We start from the raw sequence: 26,369 nt of genomic DNA, 5'->3' as shown, positions 1-26,369 counted from the left end.
TAGTTCTGTGTAGAGGTACCAGGGCTGTTTTCTGTCTTAAAAACAGAGTGAGGATATGTTTGGTTGAAGACTCCTCTTAAGTAAATGCTGATGATTCTAATTTCTAGATGCACCATTATTTTTGCTGTGTGGAAACAAAATGCTCTAGGATGGTGCTGATTTGTTCAAGAAGGAGCATATTATTTCAGCCACCATTGCAGTGCCATGTGTTTTGGAAACAACACAAAATTAAGAGCTTTTTTTCTTTTGTTTCATTCTAGGTGTTTGCCCTGTTGTCCTCAAGAAGCCTCTGGAGGCTTGAGCAAAGGTTTGGGTGCTGCAGGAGTAAGTCAAAGTTCAGATCATTACCTCTAATTTTCCTGGAAATACTTCTTCAGAATTTCTGCTTCAGCTGCCATTTCTTCTTCTGTCCTCCACTTGTCAGGGGAATCATCTTTGTCATGTCGCTGCAACTTTTTGAGGGAGAAAAGAATAAAAAGTCAGTTTATTATTTTTTCAGTTTGAATGTCAAATTTAGGGCAATCAATCTAACTATTCCATGGGTCTTCAGGATGGATGGACCTGGTGATGAAGAGAGGAAGAGTGAAGGTTGCTAGTTTAGAGTGGTGACAGTGGCTGCATTTCCAAGGACAGCACCGTGTGCCAGGGTGAGTGGCAGGCAGGGACAGGCTCAGCTTTGTGGGCTGATGCTCAGACACCTTGTGAGCCATTGATGCAAAGCTGGCAGGTTAAACAACAGGAAAACACTCAGGTCCTTTGAAGCACCCATCCCACCACTGGAGTGAGCTGGACCCTTTGTCACTATTTCCTGTAAATTTGTCTCTCTGTCTTTTCCTCTGCCCATGGGAACACCTTTCCAATCAAAGACCTATTGTAATAACAAGGCCCTTTTGCAGCTGTTCCCCACCAGCAGTTTATATTAATATTTTTTCAATTCCTTCTCTGCATGCAAGTTATTCATCCTTCCCTGCCATTGTTGAAAGGAAGACACATCCCTGGTCTAGAAACAAAACCTGCTATTTTAAGCATAATTATATTTCATTGATTTCTTGGGGAAAAAAAAGTATAAGAAACATATAATTTTTATGTCCAACTTGCACGCTATGCCCACAAAAATTTGCTCTATCCCATATGCAGTAACTGTTATGTGATATTGTCCCAGACATGATAATTTCTTCCTTTGCCACTCAAGAAGAAGGGAGAAGCTGACAGTTTGCTGCTTTCCTGAAGAGGGGAGCTCCACATTAGGGTAAATACTGGCATTTGAGTGACTATTTGTGCACATGTCCATTCAAAGAATGCCTGACACTTGCCAAGTGACGGCAGCATTTACACCAGACAGCAGAAACATTTACTTAACAGATCAAGTATTGAAATTCCAGTGGTTCTCTAGGTTTAGAGCACAGCACAGACTGCATTAACAGCACCAGTGCTTCTAAGGAACTTCATAATCCCAAATTCCTGTTAATATCACAAAAAATTTTTGAAAATTAATGAATTTACACTTCTTATTCCAGGAAAAAAATTATAGTATAGAAGATGAAGTAGTGAAAAAACAAAGATGAAGCCATCATGAACCTCCAAGCAAAGTGCATTACTGTATATGGGATGTTTAGCAATAAACTAGGATTGTTAGCATACCTCCAACTCACAAATACTTTTATTTGTGCTGTGTTTCTCCTACTCTGAATTTTGCTGCCAGCTAGAGTCCTGTGTAGTTTTACACTCTGCAGCACAGATTTCCCTCTGCTCAGCAGATGAAGCTGCATTAGAAAGCCATTTCCTTTTGTGCCAATACAATGCCGTAGCTGTAGGCAAATTAAAGTGTATTACTCTTCGACTCAAAGAAGACTAACCTTCATTGTTACATTAGTACTAAGCATGTTATAAATCCATCTTGTAATAATGCCACAGAATTAGAAGTATTTAAAAGGCAGGGACTGGTACAGTGTACCCACTATCAGCACATGCCCTGGGTCCAAGTGTCTGCTGTCACCCTCTGCACACACCCACAAGGTGTGCAGGTACCTCAGCTGACCTGGCAATGAGTTATTGGAAAGAGTATCCATCATCCTGTGCTTTCTATGGACTGGGAATGCTCACACCTCACCAGAGAATGCATCAGGACAAGGCAAGTGGTGGTAAATCTGACTGAGGTGTGAGCTGTTTTCTGAATAAAAGCAGTGTTTTGGTCATTCAACATGGTAATGCTGGTAGGAGGTACAGCAGGCAAAAGCTGGAAGGCAAGGGAGAGCTGCCCCTGTTCCTCAAGGTCTCCTTGTTTAACCCAGAATTGCTTTTAGTGACATGGTTTGGCTGCTGCTCTCCCTTGCTATCTTGTTTCTGCACAATCCAGGTGAGAGCTGGCTCCATGTGCAGCCTGGTAAAGGGGGGATGTGACTGGTAGGTGGTGATTTTTTTTCCCTGTTCAAAAAAAAAACTGAAGTGAGTAGTAATAAGGAAGGTTAACCTGCAATGGCTGTTGTTGTTGTCTAAATTAAAACTGTGCAGTTACAGACCACAGTGACTTCTCAAAGCTGGCAAAGGCGAGGGTTTCTTCTGCTACATAACAGCTAACCTTTAAAAATAATCAATCTTTGAGGTTAAAACAGATGTATGGAGAGCAGCAATGAATCCTGAAACCTGCCTGGAAGCCCAGCAGCCCTGCTGCCAGTGCACAGCCCCCAGGACACAGAGCAGCCCAGCCTGGGTGGGAGCTCAGTGCAGGTGTCTCCAGCCTCTCTCACTGAAAAGGTGCCTCCACATTTTGTGGCCACACAGAGAAACCACAGCCTGAGGTGTTAAATCACTGCCACAGCCAAGGTATTAATTGTTAACTGATATAGAGATGAGTATTATTTCTGTATAAAATTGCTGCATCTATCCCCAGACAGAATCCCAGGACTACTCTGTGCTCAGAGCTCTTACTCTGCCAGTCATTTCTGAGGTGAAATCCACAATTATCACCCCAGAGCCACTTAGGTTGTGATATTACCAAAATAACACTGGAGGTATTGGGAAAACCACCTCTGGTGGCTTCCTACCCTCCTCTGACACCACCATCCTGCAGCTCCAGTAAAAGCCAAACCATAGAGAGAGCCACTGATGCAAAATAGTTCAATTATGGATAACCTTGCTAGAGCAGGAGTCTGGAGGAGGCCAAGAAGTTGATAAGAGGACAGGAGCACCTTCTCTATGAACACAGGCTGAGAAAATTGGGGCTGTTCAGCCTGAAGAAGAGCAGGTTGCATGGAGACCTCACAGAACCTTTCAGTATTTGAAGGAGGCTCACAAGGACTCTTCACTTGGAATTGTAGTGATAGGACAAGGAGTAATGGGTACAAATTGAAAAAGGGGCAATTTAGTTTGGATATTAGGAAGATAATTTTTGCTGTGAGGGTGGTGAGATGCTGGCACAGGCTGCCCAGGGAAGTTGTGGGTGCCCCAACCCTGGCAGTGCTCAAAGCCACACTGGATAAGGCCTTGAGCAGCCTGGTCCAGTGGGATGTGTCCCTGTCCATGGCAGAAACAGCCTGGGACCAGGTGATCTTTGCAGTCTGTTCCAACCCCACAACATTCCATGGTCTTCTGGATGATAAACACTTGGCAGGTTGAAGATCAACAGTACCAACAAAGAGATGACAAAATAAAGGTTGCTGATCAAGCTCTAGCTCAGGGATTGCACATACTACAAATCCATGGAAGCTGAAAAGCACAATGCAGGTCCACCTGTGCACCTTCCTGGTTCTTCAAATCTCCAGGATCTGCCAGGGATCCCTAATGGTGACAAGGGACTATGATCATGGATGGGTTTGCTCTCACCTGTTTATTTAATGTGTTCTTAAGTAAAGTACTTTTCAGCTGGGTTCATTTCTCCCCGTGAGGGCCTCTGTAAGCTAAAGCTACTTTTTACGTTTTTTTTTTAATTTTATGTAAAATTTTACTTTCTGTAAAATGTTTTTGTTTGTTTTAATGAAGAGAAATTAAGACAGTCTCTGTAGTATTTTGGCTAAGTTGTAAAGCTGCTTTCAGGAGAGGAGAACATAGATATTTCGGTTGTAAATTATACTGATTTAGAATTCAGGTAGGGAACAAACATAACAGCTGATACTTGTTTCTTAGGGACTTCTGTGCCTTAGAGTGTGCTCATATTCACACACACATCCAAGTCCCAGCTGTGCATCTTTGCAAACATCTGACTTGTATTGAAAGTTTGGATTAAACTGAGGAAGCAAAACTCTCTTGCACCTCAAGAACACTCCCATGGTTCTGCTCAAGCTAAAGGGCAAAAAAGTGCTTCTCTTTGCCATAGATATCCATTCATTAAAAAACAGTGATTCACCCATCTTTCCTACCCTGTGTCAGACAGTAAAAGCTGTGTTAAGTTGAGCTGAAATCCTTATTCAGATATATCCAAACACAGACTAGCTTGAAGTTTGTGATACTTTCTGTACAACAATTCTACTTCTTCAAACTCAGTGCACACCAAGGCAAGGTGAGTCTATAAAACCTTTTCTCTAGGGCACCAATTTAGTTACTATTTCAAAGCAGCTGGTACTTGGCCTGTTTTCACAAGAGGAAGATGATGCAAAAGCATCGCAGCAGGTGGACAAAATGTTTTACTGTAAAACCCTGAAAGCCCCAAATTCTCTGAAACCAAACCTGTTAGTAGACATTCACTACAGGAGTGTCTCCGAATCCTGAGCATCAACAGGAAGGTGAGCAATGCCCTCAGCATAGCTTGGATAACTCCAAAAGGAGGGAACAGGATGAGAGAGCATGAGCAGCTCTTTTAGACAATCTCTATTATGCTAAATTTTTCTTTTAATATTCTGAACAAGCACTGGGACACACATTAGTCAGGTCTCTAATCGCAGCTGCCCAGCAAATTACACACTGTATCTGCTCAACATTCTTCAAGCACCAAGACTCGTGTTTATAACTCCAAACAGCTTCTTGCCTTGCAGTACAAATAAATGCACCATTTCTAAGATATGCCCTTCTTTAAGCAGATCATTACTGATGTCTGACTTCTTGGGCTTCCTGATAAATTATCCTCTTCTTTCACCTCAAGCAGAAAATGCTCCTCCACCGATAATCTATGACAGTCAGTCTTGATTACATGTAAACAGTGGAGCTCTTTGAATATTTCTGCTTTTGAAAAGTGTTCATTTTCTCACTCATTTTTCCCAGTGTGAGATGCTGGCAGACCTGACAGCTGTGCTTTATGTTATTTTATTAAAGTTGCTAGTGCTGCAGAATGGTCTATGTTTTTATCACTGCAATTCTTAAGGGAAACACAATATTGTTTTATAGCACATTCACATCGGGGGACCTCTCCTGCTTGCCCTTTGTGGAGGAGCCCAGAATTCTCAGCACAACAGACTGTAGGGGACCTGGGTCTATGACTGGCTGTTGCTTGAAGTGATATGTATATTGTTTGTTTTTTTTTTACTTATGCCATAACACCATCAGAAAAGCAACCTGTATAAATAGAGAGCACTAGCCAAAATTATTGGGAAACAGCTTTTATGGTAGTTAGAACTATTCTCACTCCCCATGAATATTTATAGTTGATAGTTAAGAGTTTATAACCTCCAATGCATTTAACTAAAAGAAAAATTATAGTGATGGAGAGTAATTACACAAAACTGCAGCAACATAACAAAACTCAGCTGCTTCAGCAATTATAAAATATAGTATTATCAAAACCAGCAGCTACCAAAAAATAAAAAGAATGAATTTTTGCCAGTGGCTTGAATAAGAGATTAGGCATTACCCAGCTGCTGGTGTTCATTATTACCAGCACACCTTGGAATATCCAGGCATCTGTTCTATAGTTAAATCCTACACTGTGGTGAAATATGCAGAGTGATATCTCAACATCAGATTCACACATGAACCATGAGGAGGCTGAAAATCTAATTTCTTCTCACCAGTAGCAACCCTTTTCCAGGGGCTGGAGACAAACTTTATCCCGGAGCTGCTGCTGCACCTTGCTTCCCCCACCTCCCCTATGGCAGCAGAGTCCAGAGCACACCCCTGCTCCTCTTCTCGCATCCACCCCATGGGAAAAAACTCCAGGGCTGAGCTGGCTGTGGCTCCTCAGCCCTTTGGTGATAGTGGGAGCCTCCTGGTCCTGGTGATGGCTTCCAGCCATCTAAGCCTCCTCTGCTACTGCTTTTACAACTTAACTCCTGAATTGTTTCCTTTCCCCTGTTCCCCCTGGTCTTGACCTCCTTGCTCTTTTCCCACAGTGCTTTCTTTTCTTTCACTTCTCTTTGTATTTCACTTATAACCTCAGAGTAAGACTTCATTTCCACCCCACCGCACAATGTGATTAAATGCAGCATTTACTGCTATTATCTGTACCTCCTGCTATGCTCCAGCCTTTCCTCACTCTCTGCTGTCTTGCTGAAAGAAGAGTGATCTTTTTGGTAGGTGCCCTCCTCTGCCAGTCTGAGCCTCCTGCCTCCATCCCACTTGCCTTCAGCTGTGCCTCAAGTCTCAGACTTGACTTGCAATGGAAAGTGAAAGAATAATGGATGAAACGCAGCAGTTTCACAAAGCAGATTCTCAGGCATGCTGGAATACACATCCTGTTCCACCTACCTGGGAAAAACCATTGTGGGGGAATCACTACAGCAGCTCCCAGCCCTGGGTTTGTCTCCCAGCTGAGCATCGCCCCTGTTCTGCTCAGGGCCCAGGAAAGGCAAGAACAAGGCAGAGAACAAGCCCAGCAGGCTGCCCTTGACCACCAGACTCTGTTAGGGCCCTCTCTGCCCCCACCAGCTGCTGTGGGATCAGGACCCCTTTCCAAGCCCCTTTCCCAGTGCTCCCCTCCCAGCCTGAGCAGCTCAGGCAGTTCAGTGCCTTCTGCATCTCTGGGCCTGTCTCCATATTTAATTACAGCTACAAAACTGCTGTAATTTAATTGCTCTAATTTACAGTGAACACTGCAGAAAATATCCACATCCTATAATTTTCTCATCTGCTGACTTTGCTTTTGATTCCATATAATACAGATATCTGCCTTTGCATGAATCAGAAATCCCTGATTTTGGGGTAGGTTTTACATGGTGCATTAAATCTGAATTATTTAAGGAGATGGGAAAAAAGCCTAAATTATCTGCATTTTATATGAGACAATTTTTAAAGTATCTACTGGAAAATCCTTCTCCAATTGTTTTACTGCTTCTGCATGAAATATGCTGCTACCTCCCAGCTGCTGATATTGCTGCAAAGCATATATTCCATTGGAAACCTCAGTTTATCAAAAGTGTGTTTTAGAGAGTGGTGGTTCTTTACCCTTCTGTCGACTCTTTGTCATAGTGACTGCAAATATTTCTTCAGTTTTATTGTTGTGCTTTGAGGAAAGACTTGAACCCCATACTTCACATATGAATAACTGCAACCTATTTAGCACTTAGATGAAGAGAATTTTGTGAAAACACATAAAGGTTATGTAAAACCCTTAAGCATACATGTTTAAGTGCTTTGCTAAAATAAACTCTGCAAACCACTGCTTCTAACAATTTTTATAAGGAAAAAAGACTAAATATAAAAGAAATCTTAAGAAATTTGCTTTTGAAAATATAAAAGACAAGTAAGCCCACAAGCAGAACGACAGTTGCATAGAAAACACGTTTGGCATTCGGTGAAATATGTAGATTGCACACTGAAGAGCTCAGATCTTGACAGAGTTCCAGTTTGGCTCCAACTGAGATAAAATTCTTGGAAAGTAAGCACATTATAAAGAAGATACTTGAAGGAATATCCACTGGGGTAAGAAGTCTTGCCAAAGACTTGGGTAACTGCTATTTACAACCTGATTTGAATCCAGGCAAGAATCTATAAAAGTGTTTAGTTACATTTTCACCATGCCCATTATTCTCCTAGTTAGCAGATAATGTTAGAAACACCTCTGTAGTCTTCCTCAGCTGGAAAGAGAAGGTGGATTTTTGTGGGGAGCTTCCTAATGGCCTTGGATACAGAGGGCTGTCTACACATGAGAAATTGTCACACAGAGACCTAAGAAATGGCAATGTCATCAGTGTGATAATGTTGGAGGAAACCTTATCCTGCGTGCACAGCCTGCCATGCAACATTACTCATTTGGAAAAAGGTTTTTTTTTTTTAATCAAGGAAAAGCACTTTAATCAAGGATAGAGTCGGTGATTCAAAAATTTCATGCAGGTGCATGCATTACTTGACTGAAAGCCTCTTCCCAAGAGGTCAGAGATGCAGAGAGATGTGCATGTCCCACTTCAAGAGCAGAGATAACCTAGAGGTGCCTGAATCAGGGTGATGTATTCTGGCTCCTGCTGCAGTGAGTTTCAAAGTCAAAACTTCTCTCAGTAATCTTCTTAACTTTAGACAAATATTTGCCATACTCTCAATAAAATTCATGACATGCCAAGGAAAACACATGCGTGTTTAAGGAGGTTGATTTGGTTTATTTGCTTTTTTTGTCTTTTTCTGACAGCACAAAGGATATCAGCTGCAGGTCCTGTGGCATTGGCACAGAGTCAGTTCACCACAAAGGGGAATAGGAGCATGCCCTCATCTCCAGGGGGGAGTTCCACCTCTCTCACCACATCTCTGGGAAGGATGTGCAGGAAGAGCCCATAGTGGTCAGAGTGTATTTCTTTTTTTCTGGGGAATTAGCTTATTCCTATTAAAAACAACCCTCACTCTTGGCAACACTTTGTGAAATGAAGATGAAAACATTCCATCAATGTGTTCCGGAGTAACTCATACTCTGAGTCACTCCCTCTACTGACTGTGGGAGGATTTCAAGGAGACTTCAGTGTCTGAAATACCACATATCTGAGGTGAGCCTTGGGGGCTCCACAGTCTGATTTTGTGTGTGCTTCTCAGGGCACCCCTCACTCACCAACAGACCTTCCCAGGATGATCCTGCCTGCTCTGCTTTCCCCACAGTGCTCAGGATCACAGCACACCTGGATAAAGCTACATCCCTGGGCAGCCTTTTCCCCAGGCACCCCTCAAGCACTTCTTTGGCTTTTTGTTTACTTCACCACCTAGATTGCATCCCTGGGATTTAGGCAGCCAATACCCTCTAGTAAGTAGGTAGTAAAATAGGTTGAGGACTAAATTGCTCTCATTTAACATTCATTCAAAAAAATATGGCTGGATTTATTATGCAGCATATTGTTTTATATACTGTTTTGTTATAATAAGTCATGTTTAAAATGTCATGACATTTAAATCAACAGCAGTAAGAGGGAAATGCTGAAAAAGAGCAAGATGATCAAAAAGCATCTGAAAAATCCTAGTGGGTTACTATGGGCCAAACACTCTCATTACAGTAAAAAGTCACAAAAGAGCTTAAAACTCACCTGTGAGAAACCCACTGTAGAGAAACCCTCCCTGCCCAGGTCTCAGTGTCCTTGTGGTGTCCCCAGGTCTGTGACAGCTGGGTGGTGGCAGCTGGCTGTGGCCAAGGGACTTGGGCACCTGCTGCCAAGTTCTCCTGCATCCCCCTGCAGGTTCATCCTTTCTCTGTGCTGCCCTTTGCCACCGAGCCACTGCAGCGCCCTGGGAATCTCTGCACACACACCCCTGGAACTTGTTAATGCCATTTGGCTCAGCGAGGAGCTGGGCTTCAATGTCTGTGCTGTCATACACATCAACTTCACAAAAGGACTACTTTATTGTGGCTTCATAGCCTTTGAGGAGGCACAGAGCCTACCACATCTACCAGAGATGAGCCACGTGCATAATGGCAGATTTTCACCAGAAGGACTTTTAATGTTAAAAAAGAAGAGTGTGGATCAAAGGAGCTACTCTGCTCTTGCAGAGTCACTGCTCCTCTTTTCCATCAGGTCTGGACTCATATGCCATCATCACTCACTGCTGCCTCCATGCTCCCTCACCCCCCTCCAAGAGAAAAAACAACAGATGCAACAACAAAACAGATGGCAATGCAACGAAACATTAAACCTGAGCCCAATACCTGAGCTGTCCCATGCACATTTCACTGAGGCTGGGGTAGAAAAGACAACAAAATGACCTTTTCTACCATTTAAAGGGATATCTAACCTTGTAATTGCTATAGGCACATTGAAGAAACAAGAGAGAGACAAAGACTATCTGAAAGAAGTTGTGTGTATTTTTAAAAACTACTGTCTCAATGTTCCCATTACAACCTGCCAATATGAATGACATTTACTTTTGCTCTGAGAAATGAAAGAAACTCTTATAGACAGACTGCATTAAGAATCTATTGATATTCCATTGACCTAGTGGGACAAGAATCAAACAAATTTTATCAAGGGCAAATGCCTCAGAGTTTGTAAATTCATTTCTTAAAGTAGCAGCAGTAAAAGGGAAGAAGATCTTCAATACCTAGAACAGCTTTTAGATCCAGTGGAGGCTCACACATCTCAATGATCCAGTGGTAGTGGATAGTACCAGACCCATATATAGGAGCAGAATTGGAGATTTCACACAGTCAATCCCCTCTTCCAGTTTATCCAGCCTATTATTATTGCTGTAAAACTTATGCAGGAAGTTGTCTTATTAAGGAACATCACAGGAGGTTTTACCAATGTAATTTTTTCCCTATTGTACAAACGTCACAAAGATGTATTTGTGTTGCAGTGTTGGCCTTCTGTTGAAATTCTTCTTCTGGGGAGTAAATTGTACCCACATAACGCCCATGCAGAAGAACAAGGATGGCATAATAGCCATGGAATAGAATATTCTGAAATTAATTTAAGTGAAGGGACTGTGAATTTGGGAAGAATTAATTTTAGATGGATATACTGGCAGTTAATTAAAGCTGATAGCTTGTACTTGTAGAAAGGTGTTTTTGATGAAAATATATTAAAAATATTATTAAACTGCCTAGGAAAAAACAGTTGCTATTGCCCATGTTAAAACCTCCCAGACATCCCATATTTCTATGTAGAAATCATAAACTGATAGCATTTGCATAACAATTATTATTTAATATGTAGACTTCAGTATCATTGCTTTTGGACAGAATGATTATTAAAACCTTTGATCATTTTAAAAATACTCATCTGAAAAGTCACAGGAACATTTTTAGTTTGCAATATTTCTGCAAGTTCTGTTCTGGTGATGATACCCTGGCAGCAGATCACCACCTTCTCTTTGCATAATCCACAGGACATGTTCCACAGGTACAGAAAATCCCACACTGCTTGGGGCAGGGGGGGAGCACATGACCATGCAGGATGGAGGGTAGGAAAGGTACAAAGACAACCTAAAGCAGCCCAAACATTCCCAATTTTCAGAGACAAAAAGTAATTTTGTATGCTTTCAGCTCTATCAGTTTGTTCATGCCTTAGGAAACAACGAGATCAACGGAAATGAAAGCAATTTCCAGCAGATATGAATAAAACACGTGGCTCTGCTGAGAAGAACTTGTATGCTATTCCAGAAGTGCAGTCAAAAACTTGTGGATTAAATGCTTGGAGAATGGATCACGCATGGACTTGCTTCATCTGAATTTACCAGACATGGGGTTTGCAGGTTTCTCACTTCTTCAGGAGAGAGTTGATTGGGGAATTAGTTGTACAGTCACACACTTCGTGGAGAACTTGCAAAATAATTTTATTTATTTAGACACATTTTGAAGTTGCAATCAGAACTTCTTTCACAGGTCTGTTGTTACATTTCTCTTCTTTATTTAGGTATTTTTTTTTTTTTTTTAAATTATCTTCTTCAAGCAAAACTTTCTTCTTCAAGCAAAAGATAAAAAAAACCCAAATATGTTCTCAGTGTGTTTCAGGGTTTTCCTGTGCACATACTGTATGGTACAAAGGCACACAAGCTCTCCCCATTCATCCTGACCCATAATCATTATTAAACTTAATTGCAGAAGACACTGACTTCACAGCTTTATTTCTCATATGACATCCTGTGAATTGCTTTTAAGAAAAGCCATTTACACAACTTCTATATATATGTAAACTCGTACTCTAATGTCACATTCTTGTTTGCACATTCCCTTGTATTCATGTCAGCTAGCCCTAAAGCAAAAGCAAGTGGCCCTTCATGTATTTCAGTTAGGAAACAGTAGCATGGATTTTCATAAAACAGAAGTTTGACTGATACTATGCAAAATCTGTTCCACTGAAAAATTGGCATCTTGCCCATCATCTTCCACAAAGTTCAGTATCTTTGTGGGTGCTCATCTACTTGACTTCTTAATTGTCTGTGTTCACTGGCTGTATCAAATGGAGTTTTCTTTTTGCTTTTGCTCACTGCATATTACATCTTTTAATCGGGATATATAATTACTTACCACAATCTGCCATGCCAGATTTTCTAAGAATTAGTCTAATTAACTTAAGCTTGATAATTATGTTTCAGATATCATAACAGTACGCACAGAACTTGCAGATTATGCTGTTGGTTTAGCTGTTTCTGATAACACTTTTCTCCTATTCTTACTTTTTCCTTTTGCTTTTTCTCTTTCTGTACAGGGTGGGAGCACAAGCAGAAAGAGGGATGGTTTTTCCTCTTTAAATGACTCCAATGCTCTCCAAAAGCAAAAGTTGTCTGTTTTAAATAGGAAGCCATCAAAAGTAAGTCAGCACAAATGAGACTAGATCCATAATGCAAGGATTTCCTCTTTTTATAAAAGATAAATATGTCACAGAAGAAAGAGCCTCCAGCTTCTGGTAGAGGAAATTGTAGAGGATTCTAGCACAAAGCTACAGCATTTATGGGCTAATTATGAAAGTACTCAGGCTTTCCACAGGTCTCCAGCCTGAGCCATTCCAATTATCCGCCTGTTGGCGACAGCCTGTCGCCCGGGAGGCAATAAATAAGAGATAACATGCATGGGACCTGGCACAGGCACCTCTCCAGCACAGAGATCATCCTTCACAGAGTGATGCAGCCCATCTGGGCAAATGAAATATGCAGGCCTGGGACCCCAGGTAAGAGTAAATAGATGCAGAGGACACTTATGTCACAGTCATAAATAAAGGAAAGAAAAAAGAAAATCTGTGACAGGCTATGGGTTTGTATTTGGCTTTCTGGTGTAAATCAGCATTTCTCTTCATTCCTGACAGCTCACCTTGGTGTTCTGTGGACAATATATCCTGCATTATTTGATTTGTCCTTCTCCTGGCTGAGGGCATGGACACTGTGTCCCACCACTCTGAATGGCCCCTGCCAGTGGGACAGAGCCAGGAGGACCAGACCTCCTCTCCCTGCTTCCAGACCATGGATCTGTCCTGCTGAGTGCAGTGCAACAAGTCCTGTTAGGTCCCAAAGGCACCCAGACCACATTGGGTATCAGGCTGCAAACCCACTCCTGTCTATGCCAAGAGACCATTTGTTGGAATTTTGGGTGCAATGGTGCATAAATGGTGTCAAGCCCACACAGAGAACCACACCAAAGGCATTGCATTTGCTCTGGAGGTGTTGGTGAGGATTTATTCAGTTATGAAGCACTGAAAGATTGCTCAGCTGCTCCTGTGTTTTAACAGACTTCATGGATAGAGGCAGGACAGGCAGATCTTGCTGAATCTTCCCCCATTCAAGCCCTTATTAGCAGATGATTGAAGGGCTGTCACCCTTGACAGAAAATATTATCAGCAGTCAAGGAAGTAATAGGGGTGGTAAGTACATAAATAAGCATAGCATAAATCTGAATATTGGTAATTAGCATTTCATTCAATCAGATTAAAAGTGTTAGACCACTGTAGCAGCGATTCCGTATAGAAAACTATTTAACATTCCAATTATCTCTAATGAATTAACCTCAAACTATGGCTGAGGTGCAACACCCTAAGAATCCCTTTGCTCATCTACAGTCCACTTGCAACTAATTTCACTTCACAAGCCTACCTCAATTAACATTTTTCTGTATTTCACACATCAGTAACTGCAGTACTGAAATACGCACTCCTTTCCCAAATTTAATAGCTGAGATACTTTCATTTTTTTTGATTCTACAAATGAAGGAAAATCATTTCCTGCTACTATCTCAAACCAATTAAAATTCTTTTAATATTGGCTTTGCATCTCTTCAATACACATATAAACCAAAAAGTCCTACATTTTTCACATAATAATTACTTGGAATTGATCTGCTATGCAGCAATCCAAAGACAAAGGGATTAACAATTAGCAAATTTTAAAGTTTACATTTTTCATCTCTAGAGCTTTTAAAAATGCTTTTTGGTTGAAAGTTTTCTATTAGGAAAGAAAACTCAATTGGTACAACTAAATTATTTTAATTTTAAAAGAAAAAATGGAAAAATACAGATATATTGATAGGCCTGAAAGGAGAACACACTGCCTTTTAGGCCACTGTGGAACTACAATTACACAAAAAGCTATTGCAAAATAAAGAAAACTTTTGTATGGTACACCCTGTTCAAGGTGTGGCAGTGGTAGAAGGACAGATCTCTAACAGAGATCTCACAGAGTTATCAAATGCTCTGAGACAGAGAAGCCACTGGCCAGTGTCAATAGCAGGACAGCTGCTGGGCTCATGGCTCTTCCCTTCCACTTTCCTGGTTTTTCCTGATGAATTTTATAAAAAGACAGTGTCGTTTAATACCATTCCCACTTAAATGGGGAAGCATGGTGAGGAAGCTCTTGCTCTACATCACAGTTGTGGTAAAAGGAGCAGCATTTGTGAACAGATTATAAATCTGACGTTATTTTCCTTTTCACTCCATGTTTGCAGCATTACTTTAGAATTAAGAAAAATGAACACACATGTAAGATAACAGCATCCACGCAGCAATATGGCATAGCTGTTATTCCTCTTACAGGCATCCAATTTAATTTTATCATCAAATACCACACAGCACCAAATCCTATGTTCTATTCTGTACTGATTTTAACCTCGGTGTAGAGCTAAACATTTTGTGCTGTGCATATCATCTAGAGCTCCCTGTGAAGAGGAGCACTGCCAGCAGAGAGACATGTGGGGACACAGTACAGGGCTCCTTCTCATATCAGGAATGTTGGATTTTCATTCCCAGCTGAAGCACCCACATGATGCCACAGAGCTTCACTGCCATTCCTTCTCTGAGCTGCTGAGCACTGCTATAATTAAGTTATGCAGATAGGACACAGGCATAATATAGCTTGCCCATATAGATACATAGAGTTTGTTTTGTAAATTAATTTTTATTATAAATAGGGGCATGCATGGACTATTTGGTTACATGAGCAAATCCATGCCCTGAAAGATGATGTTCTCATTAAGAGAAGCTGCAAGCCCAAATCTTATCTGAAGGGCTGTTTACTTTGCTGGCAGAACAGCCAGCATGCTGCAGAGTCTATATCTTTCACTATGCCACTCAAAGTGAGAGCATTCCATAATAAATTCTGAAAGCTTAAAAAAAAAAAAAAAAGCCAGTAAGAGGAGAATATATATTAAAAATCAATAACTGCCTAATTTAGCTAATATTATAAACTAATCTTTTTATATGGAGTATTTTTTTTTTCTTACCACATTACCACAATACCATTCTTCTCTGGTGTTTTATCTACTCTTAGAGAATACTGAATATTGTAACATTTTGCCTGTACCTGAATTTTTACCAGCCCTTGGTTTTTATCACATACAACACTTTGGAAAGTCTAAATAGTAGTTAAAAATAAACTCTCTGCAAACATTCTATTTCCACTTCATCCATTTATAACCAACACCACACTGCATTTATGCATGAATCTGTTCTTATGTCAAAACCTGTTCCAAGCCTGATTTTACTCATACTCTTTGTCAAGTGTCTCTGGGCTCCTGGAGTGGCTCTGATCCCATCAGCCAAAGGGGATCTTTCTACCTCTGGGAAGAAATTCTTTACATGAAATGGGCACTTTTATCCCTGAGCAAGTGTTCAGGTCCAAACCTCTGTGTGGTGCTGCACCTGAGCAGATGCACCCTCCAGACTCCTTCCCACATTTTCTCCTGGCTTTGGTGCCCAGCCAGGGCCACCCTGCCTCCAGAAAAGCACTGGCAGGACTCTCAGCTGCCTCAGAGCCAGAGAGAGCCACAGGGCAGCAACTCAGTGCCTCCTATCACAGCTTACTGGCACCATCTGAGCTGATAATTTCCTATTTATTTCCTTGAGATTTTGCTGCAGACGACAGTGCCCGGAATCTGGAGAGATTTCAGGAGGTAGTCTTGAGAACATTAGGAAAGCTGCAAATTCCCTCCTAGGGATTATTTCACTGGCACAGGTCAAGTCAAGACTTTTGATCCTTTCAACTCATTTCTGGGGTTTTGGAACATCCATAAAAATTTGGATAAATCTGCTATTGGAAAAAAATCCCAGTTCACACCTAAAGAGCCTCTTGAAAATTAACATTGAGAAGCATCTGATGTTCATTCTTTAATAAAGGGAGTGGGAAAGGCTGACAATAAGCTAAAGAAAGCAAAATTGTGTGCATTATTTTGCAGTCTGTAATGTGAAGAAAGATCTTGTGCTGATTTTGGCACCAGTAGGAAAAGGAAAATCTTCAACTCGTGTAATAAAATCCTTGGTAGGAAGGACATTCTCTCTAGACAAATTTGCCAGTAAATCTGAAGCTGATTCATGTCCCCATACAGCAGGACATTTAAGTTTTCTTTCAATGCTTAAGAGCTGTTTGAACTCACTTAAGCTGATCATTTCCTTAAATGCTAAAATGTTAAAATGAGATTGCACTGAATACCAGTAGGCACATTTATAATAAAAAAAAAAAAAAACAACCTTCTGAGCCTAACAAGCATTGCTGGCTGTGTTACTCATTGTCCACATGTGAGAGTAAGGACTTCTGCTTTAATTAAAGTGATTGAGTGAAGACATCGAAATGCTCACAGAGAAAGAAATTAAGTCATCATGTGAGTCAGAAAATTGCATGTAGGGCTGGATTAACACTAGGGAAAAAATATGAGCCATTAGATTAAATTCTTCATGAAAATATTATTTGCTAGTTCGAACCCAAACATTCTGACAAATTTTAGGAAAACAACATTTCCTTCATTGTTAATGTTTCTTCTCTTGCATCTTCAGAAGTTTCTCTCATTATCACACCTCACCACTGTCATGCTTCAGTTGTTGCTAATGAACATTTTATCTTTTTTATTTATTTCCTATAAAAATATAGGAAACATGCATGGTGCTTAAGGGGTAAAAAGAGCCCCAGCAAGGAATGACCACATCCTGCAGTGTTTACTCATAAGCATTTCAATAGCATGCTCTTTGACCTGCAGTGATAATTGGGGTCTGCAGGTCTTCCATAATTGTTTCCCTCAGCACAGGGAAATGCAAGGTTTAACACAACAATCTGGAAAACTGTAACAATCACAGTTCTATAAAATAAAAACAGCACAGAAAGGGAGGAGCCTCCATTCATCCAAACAAGACAGTTTTGTATATAAACTCAATATTGTGACTAACACAGGATAAATTAGTGGATCATAATTGGCACAATTTACATTAATTACACAATTAAAATAATTTTGTGAAAATGAAGGTGAATAATACTGACGAGTATTTCCATCTCATTTTGGAGCCTCAGAAAGGCAGTGTGAGAACAAAAGGGGTGAAGCAGGCTCCAGAGGAAATGAGGAGAGTGCTCCTTTCTGCTCCAGATATTCAGTGTCAGCCACAACTACACTGAGGCCAGCATATTGTCAGGCTATATGAAGGAGATCCGCAACCATCCTGGCCATCCTTCCCTTCCTTTGTCTATTTTCCCATCCTCCATTATGATTTTCTTTCTCCCTCACTTTCACTTTGATCTGAAAGAAGATGCTGTGCAGCACCCAGCACAAGGTACCTAATCCAACAATGAGGAGAGAAGAATTGTGAGGGGGTCTGGGATTTTCAATGCAGGAAGCAAGAACTGAGAACCACCAATTCCCCATCAAGATATGGTGTCCACAGCATTGTTTCTTCTTGTTTCAGAAAGCATGTACAAGTTAAACCCCATACTTCATTTACCACTGATGTCAGAATGACATGTGGAGCTAATTCTATGCACCTGTCTGGGAGAAAAGGTGTATTGCTTCCATTTCTATCTGCCACTGTAAAGCTGCCCTGCTGAGAAGAAAAATTCCTGCTGTTTCTGCATGCCTACAAAGCCCAATCTCCACAGCTCTTTTCTTTAAGGACACATTTTTAGCACGGGTTGAATGAAAGAAATGACACGTTTGCATATTTCCCCCAGCAAGCATTAGCTCAGCCTTTGGCTGCCTTGGCAAGGAGTGAAATCATAGCAGGGCTGAGAAGAACCAAGCACAGCCCATCCTGCCAGGCAGCTCCCCCTGCTCACGTCGCAGCGCCGCCAGCACCAGGGCACGGCTTGCTGGTGGTTCTTGTGCATTATCCAGGATAATCCCCGGAGCCAGCACGGGCACTCGGGGTTTGCAGAGCTGTAATGGGGCTCTGAGCTCATGGCACAGCAGAGCCAGGCCCCGCTGGCAGCAGAGTTTGACCCAAGCAGGCTCTGCTGCCTTCCGCAGCATCCGTCGGCTTCGCTGGAAGCTCGTTCAGGGCCTCAGCGCCAGCAGGGAAACAAAGCTCAAAAGGTCAGACAGAGAAAACATAAAGGGGAAATTGTTTCAAGGCACAAAGAGCTGCTTCAATTTTTTTTTGTTCAAGCTGGTCTATCAGTTTGATTTTCAGCAGAGCTCTGTGCTTTACCACGCAGGCTCCCCTAACTAACCAGCAGAAGTAGGATCGGTTTTAAAGAAAATCATGGGTTTGTCTGCAGACAACTCAATATTTCACTGCATCAGGCCCTGATATCATACTATTTCTTATTGATCAGAATACCTCAGGCTATTACCTTTATTAATTAAATGATAATTTTTTTTTCCTGGTGAGTATACAAGGAGATAAATGTCTTACAAATAAACTCAGAGCTTGCAGGCTGAGTCATGTGGTGATTTAGAAGTCATTTATCTTTTTCTCTCCCCCTCAGCAAAAAGTAATCATTGCCACAATACTCTGCAAGGCTAATGTGGCTGTGAAATGTGCAACATAAAGAGATATTTTTCATTTCCAGCACAATTATACCAAGCTTTTATGTTGTACTAATTTGTAATTGCAATGCTAACAAGAGGATATGGATGGCTGCTAATCCATTTAAGCACAAACTACCACCCCGGTGGAGCAGGGATGGATCTGACCCCATTGGCTGAAGCCAACCTTTGCAGAGGCTGAATTTAAATTCAAGTGTCTCTGTTCTTCAAAAAACCCCTGCTTGTATATGCCTGCATTTTCACTGCTATCTTGAGAAAGGCCTGAGGTTGTCAGGTGATGCTCTAAAGATGAGACACAGCAGCTCCCTGAAGAACCTTCCCCTGGTGTTCTTCCCTGGCTGATTCACTGCAGAGCCCTTTGATGGGAAACAAGTGCCTTTTACCCCACCAGCTGCCCCAGAGCAAGCAGAAAAGTTGTCAGGTGCCTGCTAAGCATGAAAATATCACATTTCTTGGATCAAAGCTCTAAGAAAACTGTGGCTGTCCATTGACACCAAATACAAGGATCAAGTAAGAGCAGAAACTCAGAAAGCAATGAAAATTAATGATTTTTGCACTTTTTGTTCTAAAAACTTAAGTTTTCTGTCTAATCTAGAATATGTTAGGATATTCTTAGAAAATGATATGTATTGTACAACACAGAAAGGGACACAGCAGAAAAAAAAGAAATGGGCAAAAATGGTAAACTCTTAAGTAAAAGTCAGACTCTGGATCTTTTTTTCCCAGGCCTTTTTTCTCTAATATGGTTTTGCCCAAGTAAAGACAAACTAAAGAGTCTTCAAGATTTGGCCCATACATTTGAAAACAAAATACTGAAGATTAGTTTATTTCTTTAGGAGTTACTAATCTCTTAAAAATCACAGCTTTACTTCCTGTTGATGGTACCCATGGTTTCGGGCAGGCTGAACTAGTTTGGTCTAAAATAGTTTTGAATGAGACATTGCAGATCATCTTAACACCAAAAGAGCCACATTCCCCTATTTTTGCAGTGCTGCTCTGCCAGTTTGAAAGGGTGCTTTGCAGAAAGAGACAAAGGCAGCAAAGGCAATGATAACAGAAACATACTTTAAAATAAATGGCACATCAGTAACAGAGAAAGACTCTGATTTTTCATTCTGCAAGCAAGCAGCTGCCCAAGCACCAGCCCACAGGTGGTTAAGGTCCATCTGCAGCTCCTTGTGGAGGAAAGTGGTTATTGCTCCAATAACAGTAAGCCCAGAGACCCTACTGACATTTTCCAGGTGGAAAGCAGGGCATGGTGTTGGCAGCATGCACATGTGCACCATGTACAAGTCCTTTGGCCTGGAGCACAGGGACCACACTCCACAAATCCATCCCACAGCTCAGGCTGCTCCATGCACTCTGAACCAGGCTGCTTCCATGGAAGCACCTCAGGGGAACTTCTGCAACATCCCATCCTGCTCTCCAGAGCTGTTTATTTACTGTTCCAAGTGAACATCTGATACAGATTAAAAGAATCATAAAGTGTTTAAAGAAATCAAGATCATGCATGTCCTGTGACAGCTTCACTGAGAAGCAGTGATGCTGCACTGAGTGCTAGTTTGTCAACCTTTGCTACTTACACAATTCACAGCCAATTTAATTAAAAATATAACAGATCTGAAAGCTGCTAAAATGCTTGCAATGACTATCAGTCATTTGATAATGGTATGAAAGAGCCATTAGAAATGAACTGTAAGCAAACTTTTTCAAGATTGAATAACAAGGGCATTACAGTTCCAGCCATTAATGTCATGCTTTAAAAAAATTAGCTGTCCATCTTGCCCTAAAAACTAAGCATTTTTATCTCCCACACATTTACAATCAAAATATGCTTATAAAAGGTACAGTAAATTTCATAGTTATGAGCTGCACATTTTGCATTCTGCACACTGAAACAGCCTCCACTGACTCACTTCATCGTTTACTTGATTTAATACAAAAGCTCTTTCCTCCCCTTTTCTGCTTGTTGCTAAGATGAATACTCGGTGTTCATTAGTAATCAAATACAATGGCAAATGTAATACTGTTGCACAGATGAACTCTTTTTATTACCAACACTCTCATGTTTAAATTATTTTCTTTAAATAGTTGTCTCTTGTTATTCTAGTTCAGCTTATGAAGTTCAGACAAACAGCAGCTTGGACAAAGGATGCAAAATTAAATAAGTGAAGAAAAAACCTCAGAATCAACATCTATTGGTTACATCATGAAAACAGTAATGTTTAGCCATACCCACAAGCCTTTGGGATTTCAGGATAGTCCAGGATTCTCTGAACACAAACCATGCTCATCTGCTTTTGTCCCCTGACCACTTAAATACTGATTGCCTTTTCTTTGGGGCATGGATTGGTCCCAGCAGTCCTGCTCAGCCCTGCAGCAGAGGGGACTCACTAGATCAAAGTCCAGCATCCACAAGTTGTGCAATCCGAAGGGTGTTGGAAAACCCCAGAGCTTTCAGAGGTTTGAAGGGGTGGAGACTTTCAGCCCCAGGAAAGCACTGCTGGGAGGTCAGAACAGCATTAGTGCTGTTATTTGACTGGTGAGATTACTGGAAATCAAATTTTCAACTTAATTCTCACTTGGACAAACAAAGCCACAGGTATTTGTTTTATGAGGTACATTTCTCAAATCTGTCTTCTAACTTGAGGAATTCAGATGTACCTGCAAAGAGAGGCAAGCAGATTTGGAGTAGCTCAGGTGTTGTGCCAACAGCAAACTCCAGCACAGAAGTGCAGATCTAAAAGGCAGCCTGCACTCCTGGGAACCAGGACAGTCAGATGCAGAGCTCCCCTGGTGAAAGCTTCAATTTTCAAAATTGTCAAAAAGATGAACCAAAGGAAAAGAGAAGAAAGCAAATGGCTTCCTTTGATCCCAGAGCTCCAAGAACAGAGATTTTAAACAATACTGTATTAAATAAAAATATATATATGGACACACAAACACACGTACAAATATACATTTTAATATCATATATATAAATATATATTAGTAGATATTATATATATGAAAAACAAAAGTTAACAAACCTTGACCCCTATTCTTAAAGGTCCCAAGTTCTGTTTAGAAAGTCATTGTATACATCTTATCACTTAATAATTTTTCTGCTTAAAACTAGCCCAAATTATTTGCTTTGCTGAAGTATTGCAAGGTTAGAGTATTTATATGTGCAGCAGCAGATGCTGCTGTCTCTCTCCCAATATAATACAACTTTACAACTTATACTGCCTTTCATACCAACTGCATTCCCAGATGGACAGCATTAAATACAAGGAAGAAGTGAATTCAGGCAATGCACAGTAGATGTGTGTATTGTCATACAGTGATATAAAGTGCTGTCAAGACACTGTTTGATGAATAAATTAAGGCACTGAGCATCAAGGCCAATAAAAGAGTGAGAGAAAAAAAACAGAAACAGAGGCATACACAGATGAGAAAATCTACTTAAGATAAAAAGACAAAAGTTGAAAAGATGAGGAGTTGATGAGGCAGAAAGATACAGAGAGGCTGCTCCAGATGGTAGAAACAGCAGCAAAGGCTCCTAAGCTAGAGTGGCAAGATTATGTACAAAGGAGCACGGCGTGGTTGCAGAGCCTGCAGAAAGACAAGCAAAGGCTGCATGCATTGCTGAGATGAATCCCTGTTTTTGGGAATAAGGAGGGACACTGAAAACACTGCAGCTTTTGTTCTCAGCATGGTCAGATTGCTTAAAGGCTCCTGATACAGTGGCTGTGAGAGGGTCCTTGAGCTCTGGGGCCCGAGGAGCCTCTATTTCCCTGTTCAGGGAAGGGAACATGCAATTACACAGTCTGCCAGCCACTGATTAACAGCTGGCACACACAGAAATCTCCATGAACCACTCAAGGAGTACACATGCACACAAGGAATCACTTATCTACTACACAAGCTCTGCATCAAAAGTTTACCCAAGTGCAGAGCTGACCTGAACTCTCAGCAGTACATTCTAATATGTATGTCAGGTTTGCCTTATGGGCTCACTGTATTTTACATACAGTGTAGAGAATCAATCCCTAAAAATACCCTCCTACCTGAGGAGTTTTTAGCACAGACTGAAATGATGCATGAGTATCACCATATTGTTTTATATTTTGAGAAGTCAAACAGAACTGTGCTATGCTACACTGTTTTAAAAATATTAATAAACAAACACTAAACAATCTCAAATTTAGCTCTTAGGCCTGAAGCTATGATACATGAGTGGCAAAGTGGCATAGATGTGTTGGCCAGAAATTACCCAGTTCTAACTAAGTGGCAAGAGTGCTACTTGAAATCACCAAGCATACGCATCCATGGATCCCTTTCACTCTCAAGTTGTCAGTGTGAGAACAGTGCTGAAAATAAACATCCCTCCCTTGACCTCCACTAACAAGTCTCCACAACCTTTAGGCTTTCAGACTAGCAAGGTCTAGTGCTCACACATAGCTTCCACAGTGGCATTTTCAAGCAGAGAACGACAGCAGTGACACATTTAAGCCTTGTTCTTTTCCATATTCAGCTTTGTTTCCTCGCCCATCATCTGTAGATCTGTAGTCTGTGCCAGCCCACTTCCAAGAAGATCCTGGTGTATAAAAACAGGATTTAGCTACAGTGCTTGTACATGTAGTCTTGCTCACCTCAGAACACCCAAACGTAAAAATGCTGTGCTTAACATGGATCAAACAGATGCAATAAAGCTGTAAATGAAAAGAAATTGAAGCAACTTTGTGCCCAGGAATAAAGCTAAATTAAGTAGCAAATGTTTAAGAGATCAAGACCTAAACCACAAGTTCCTGCAACATGGAATCAGTCACTCTGGCACATCTGGGCATTCAGTGGCCAGAAATGAGCTTGATTCTTATGCAGAAACCCAGTAAATAACCTACAGGTAATTTAAAAGCCCTCAAGAGGGCACTCAGGAAAAGCCCAAGTCACTTACTGAATTACTGGTGGGACTCTGCACGGTGGCTAAGCATCCATCTCTCTGGTGTCAGCTGTGGGAGGCAGGAATGTAATCTGTCCAGTGTAGCCACACAAAACAGCATGCAAAGAGTTGGTAGCAATATAGATTCACTTTTCTGGTAATTCTTGTTTTATGCTCAGATTTGAGGATGATGGGTCATTACAAAGGACTTGCATTACACAAATAATCTATGATATGCTACTGGTTCATACTCATGTGAACATGACAGTCCAGAATATAAAATGCAATGTGGATGGATTCACTGAAAAACAACAAATCAAACGTAAATCCTCAGGCTTCATGTCAAATATAAGACAGTGCTATTTTATAAGAAATAGCCCTTGGAAAAAAGTTAGATTGTTCATCTATAACCTACGTAACACAGACCTTAAATAATCTTCAGTGAACTATTAATTCAGACATTATTAATCTGTTTTGCTTTTACTTTTCAAGTGAAATTGTCATTAGTGGATCACTGGATTGACTGATTAATGGCACGGTGCTTTAAAGAGCATGCAAATATCATGTGTGTCCAATGCCTGTGCAAGAGCAATAGAGAACATCCCCAGGACCAGAATTGTATGTTTTCATAATGAATTACTGTCAGTCATGATCCTTTGCTTGGAATACCATGCTGAGATGCCAGCTGAGATCCCCAGACTGAGCAGGGGCTTGGGCTGTCAGAGCAGACCAGATCTGAACTCTTGGAAAAGGATTAGATCCTCCTCGGAGTCATGGGCAGGAACTCAGTGCAACCCCTGAGGAAACCAGAGCAATCTCTGTCCAAGACTACAGAAAAAAACAATTCTGTCAAAAATAGAAGCAAGAAGCAAACAACCATGGCTAAAGTTCATGCACAATTTGGTAGAAAGAAATCAGCCACCACTGTAGGGAACCTAGGTGCATTTATTCAATCTGATTGAGCAGAAAGAGCATTATTAAAAGAATTAACACATCCCATGCTGAGATTTATTTGTATGGAACCAACTTGTGGGTGAGATCATGTAAGAATTGATTTTTCTGCCTGACTCAAAAAATAAGGTTATGGAGAGATGAAAAATCATTACCTGAGGTGTCCAGAAAGTCTTAAGCAAAACTAAATCATACCTAAAATTCACCCAGTGCATGTATATGTGTTATCAAGGGGTGGTAAAAGTTGCTGTAATGGATAAATTATTAAATACTTTTTTTAAACTTTATTTTTAAAGTATATCACATATTTTGAAGACACTGGGACTAAAATTAATTCATTTACTAACTAGGTCAATAAAAATTGCTGTAGCCAAGAGCTCTATTAAAAGTCCATAATGTTATCTTAATGGAGGAAAACTAATAGAGTTCTTTGGAAGTTTTCCATAAAATTAATATTGTAGAATTTCAGTGGATGTCTTAAATAGTTTAAATAGGCATTTTTATTAACAGACTTAATAATAGAATTAAAACAAATTAAAATCATTACTTTCTCTAAGAGGAAGTATTTCCATTCCAAGCATCTTAATGGAATTTATTCTTGAAAGAATGTAGAAACAATGCTCATTAGTCAACATTGTGAAGTGGGAATTGGCTATTTGGCATCCACACATACAAGATCTGCCAATTTGCAACTATTGTAGCACTTAGTAGGAGCCTCTCTGTCTAAACCACTTTGCATGGCAGCAATCCAGGACCTCGACCTGCAATACAATCCACCTCCTTTTCAGGAGCCTTTCTTGTTGGAAAGTGTTAAACCCACCTGGCAACCAAGCAACAAAGAAATCGTAATTAAAAAAAACCCCAAAAACCCCAAACAACTTGAAACCTGAGTAATACACAAGGCAAATAACTGAGAAAGATATTGTATCAATTATCTGCTCATACCCTGTTTCTCTGGGCTTTTCACCACTTACAATTATCCCTTTGGTTTATCTCAGGTTTTCCCATGTTCCTTATTTCTGTGGCTACCTGCTTATTGAAGGTCTGAGCACATTTTCAGCTAAACGAAATCTTCCTCTTTCAATTGCACTTTTTTACCTGCTAATAAGGTTAAAACACCCGCCAGGCAATGCTGATGAGCTGTGTGAGCCTTGAAGGGCTGTTGAGGTTGGAGGGCAGCATCCACACTGCTGGAAATGACACATCCCACAAAAGCATCACATCCCACAAAAGCATCACAGCACTGGAGGCAAGTTTTTGGCAAAGGAAGGGTGCAGGAGGTGCTGTGCAGCTGGTGAAGCCCAGGGTCAGGGGTAAAGTTGATCTGGTCACCATCCTTAACTCCTGGTGGTGAGCAGAAAGCATTTATTATGATACAGCTAATATGGCCAAAAACAGCCATGAAGCCTGTGCCTGGAACTAAAACCCATAGAACCACAGAAAAATTTTGCTTTAAACTCATGCAGGTATTTCTCAGGGAGTTCATGGAGAAAAGGGAAG

The 26,369-nt window shown here is 40.8% G+C and overlaps 1 protein-coding gene across 2 annotated transcripts in view; it reads right to left on the bottom strand.

The window, feature by feature from the left end:
* Positions 1-26,369, bottom strand: part of FHIT (fragile histidine triad diadenosine triphosphatase) — a 525,169-nt gene that overhangs the window by 7,341 nt on the left and 491,459 nt on the right. For both annotated transcript variants that reach the window (XM_072934992.1, XM_030283431.4), the window contains one exon: positions 349-452. In XM_072934992.1, the coding sequence (XP_072791093.1) occupies positions 351-452 (102 nt within the window). In that variant the 3' untranslated portion in view covers positions 349-350. The remainder of the gene's footprint in view (positions 1-348; positions 453-26,369) is intronic.

This window comes from Taeniopygia guttata, chromosome 12 (assembly GCF_048771995.1).
Source record: "Taeniopygia guttata chromosome 12, bTaeGut7.mat, whole genome shotgun sequence".
Lineage (NCBI taxonomy): Eukaryota > Metazoa > Chordata > Aves > Passeriformes > Estrildidae > Taeniopygia > Taeniopygia guttata.
The sequence above is the reverse complement of the archived record's forward strand: the minus strand, read 5'-3'. Positions and strand labels throughout refer to the sequence as shown.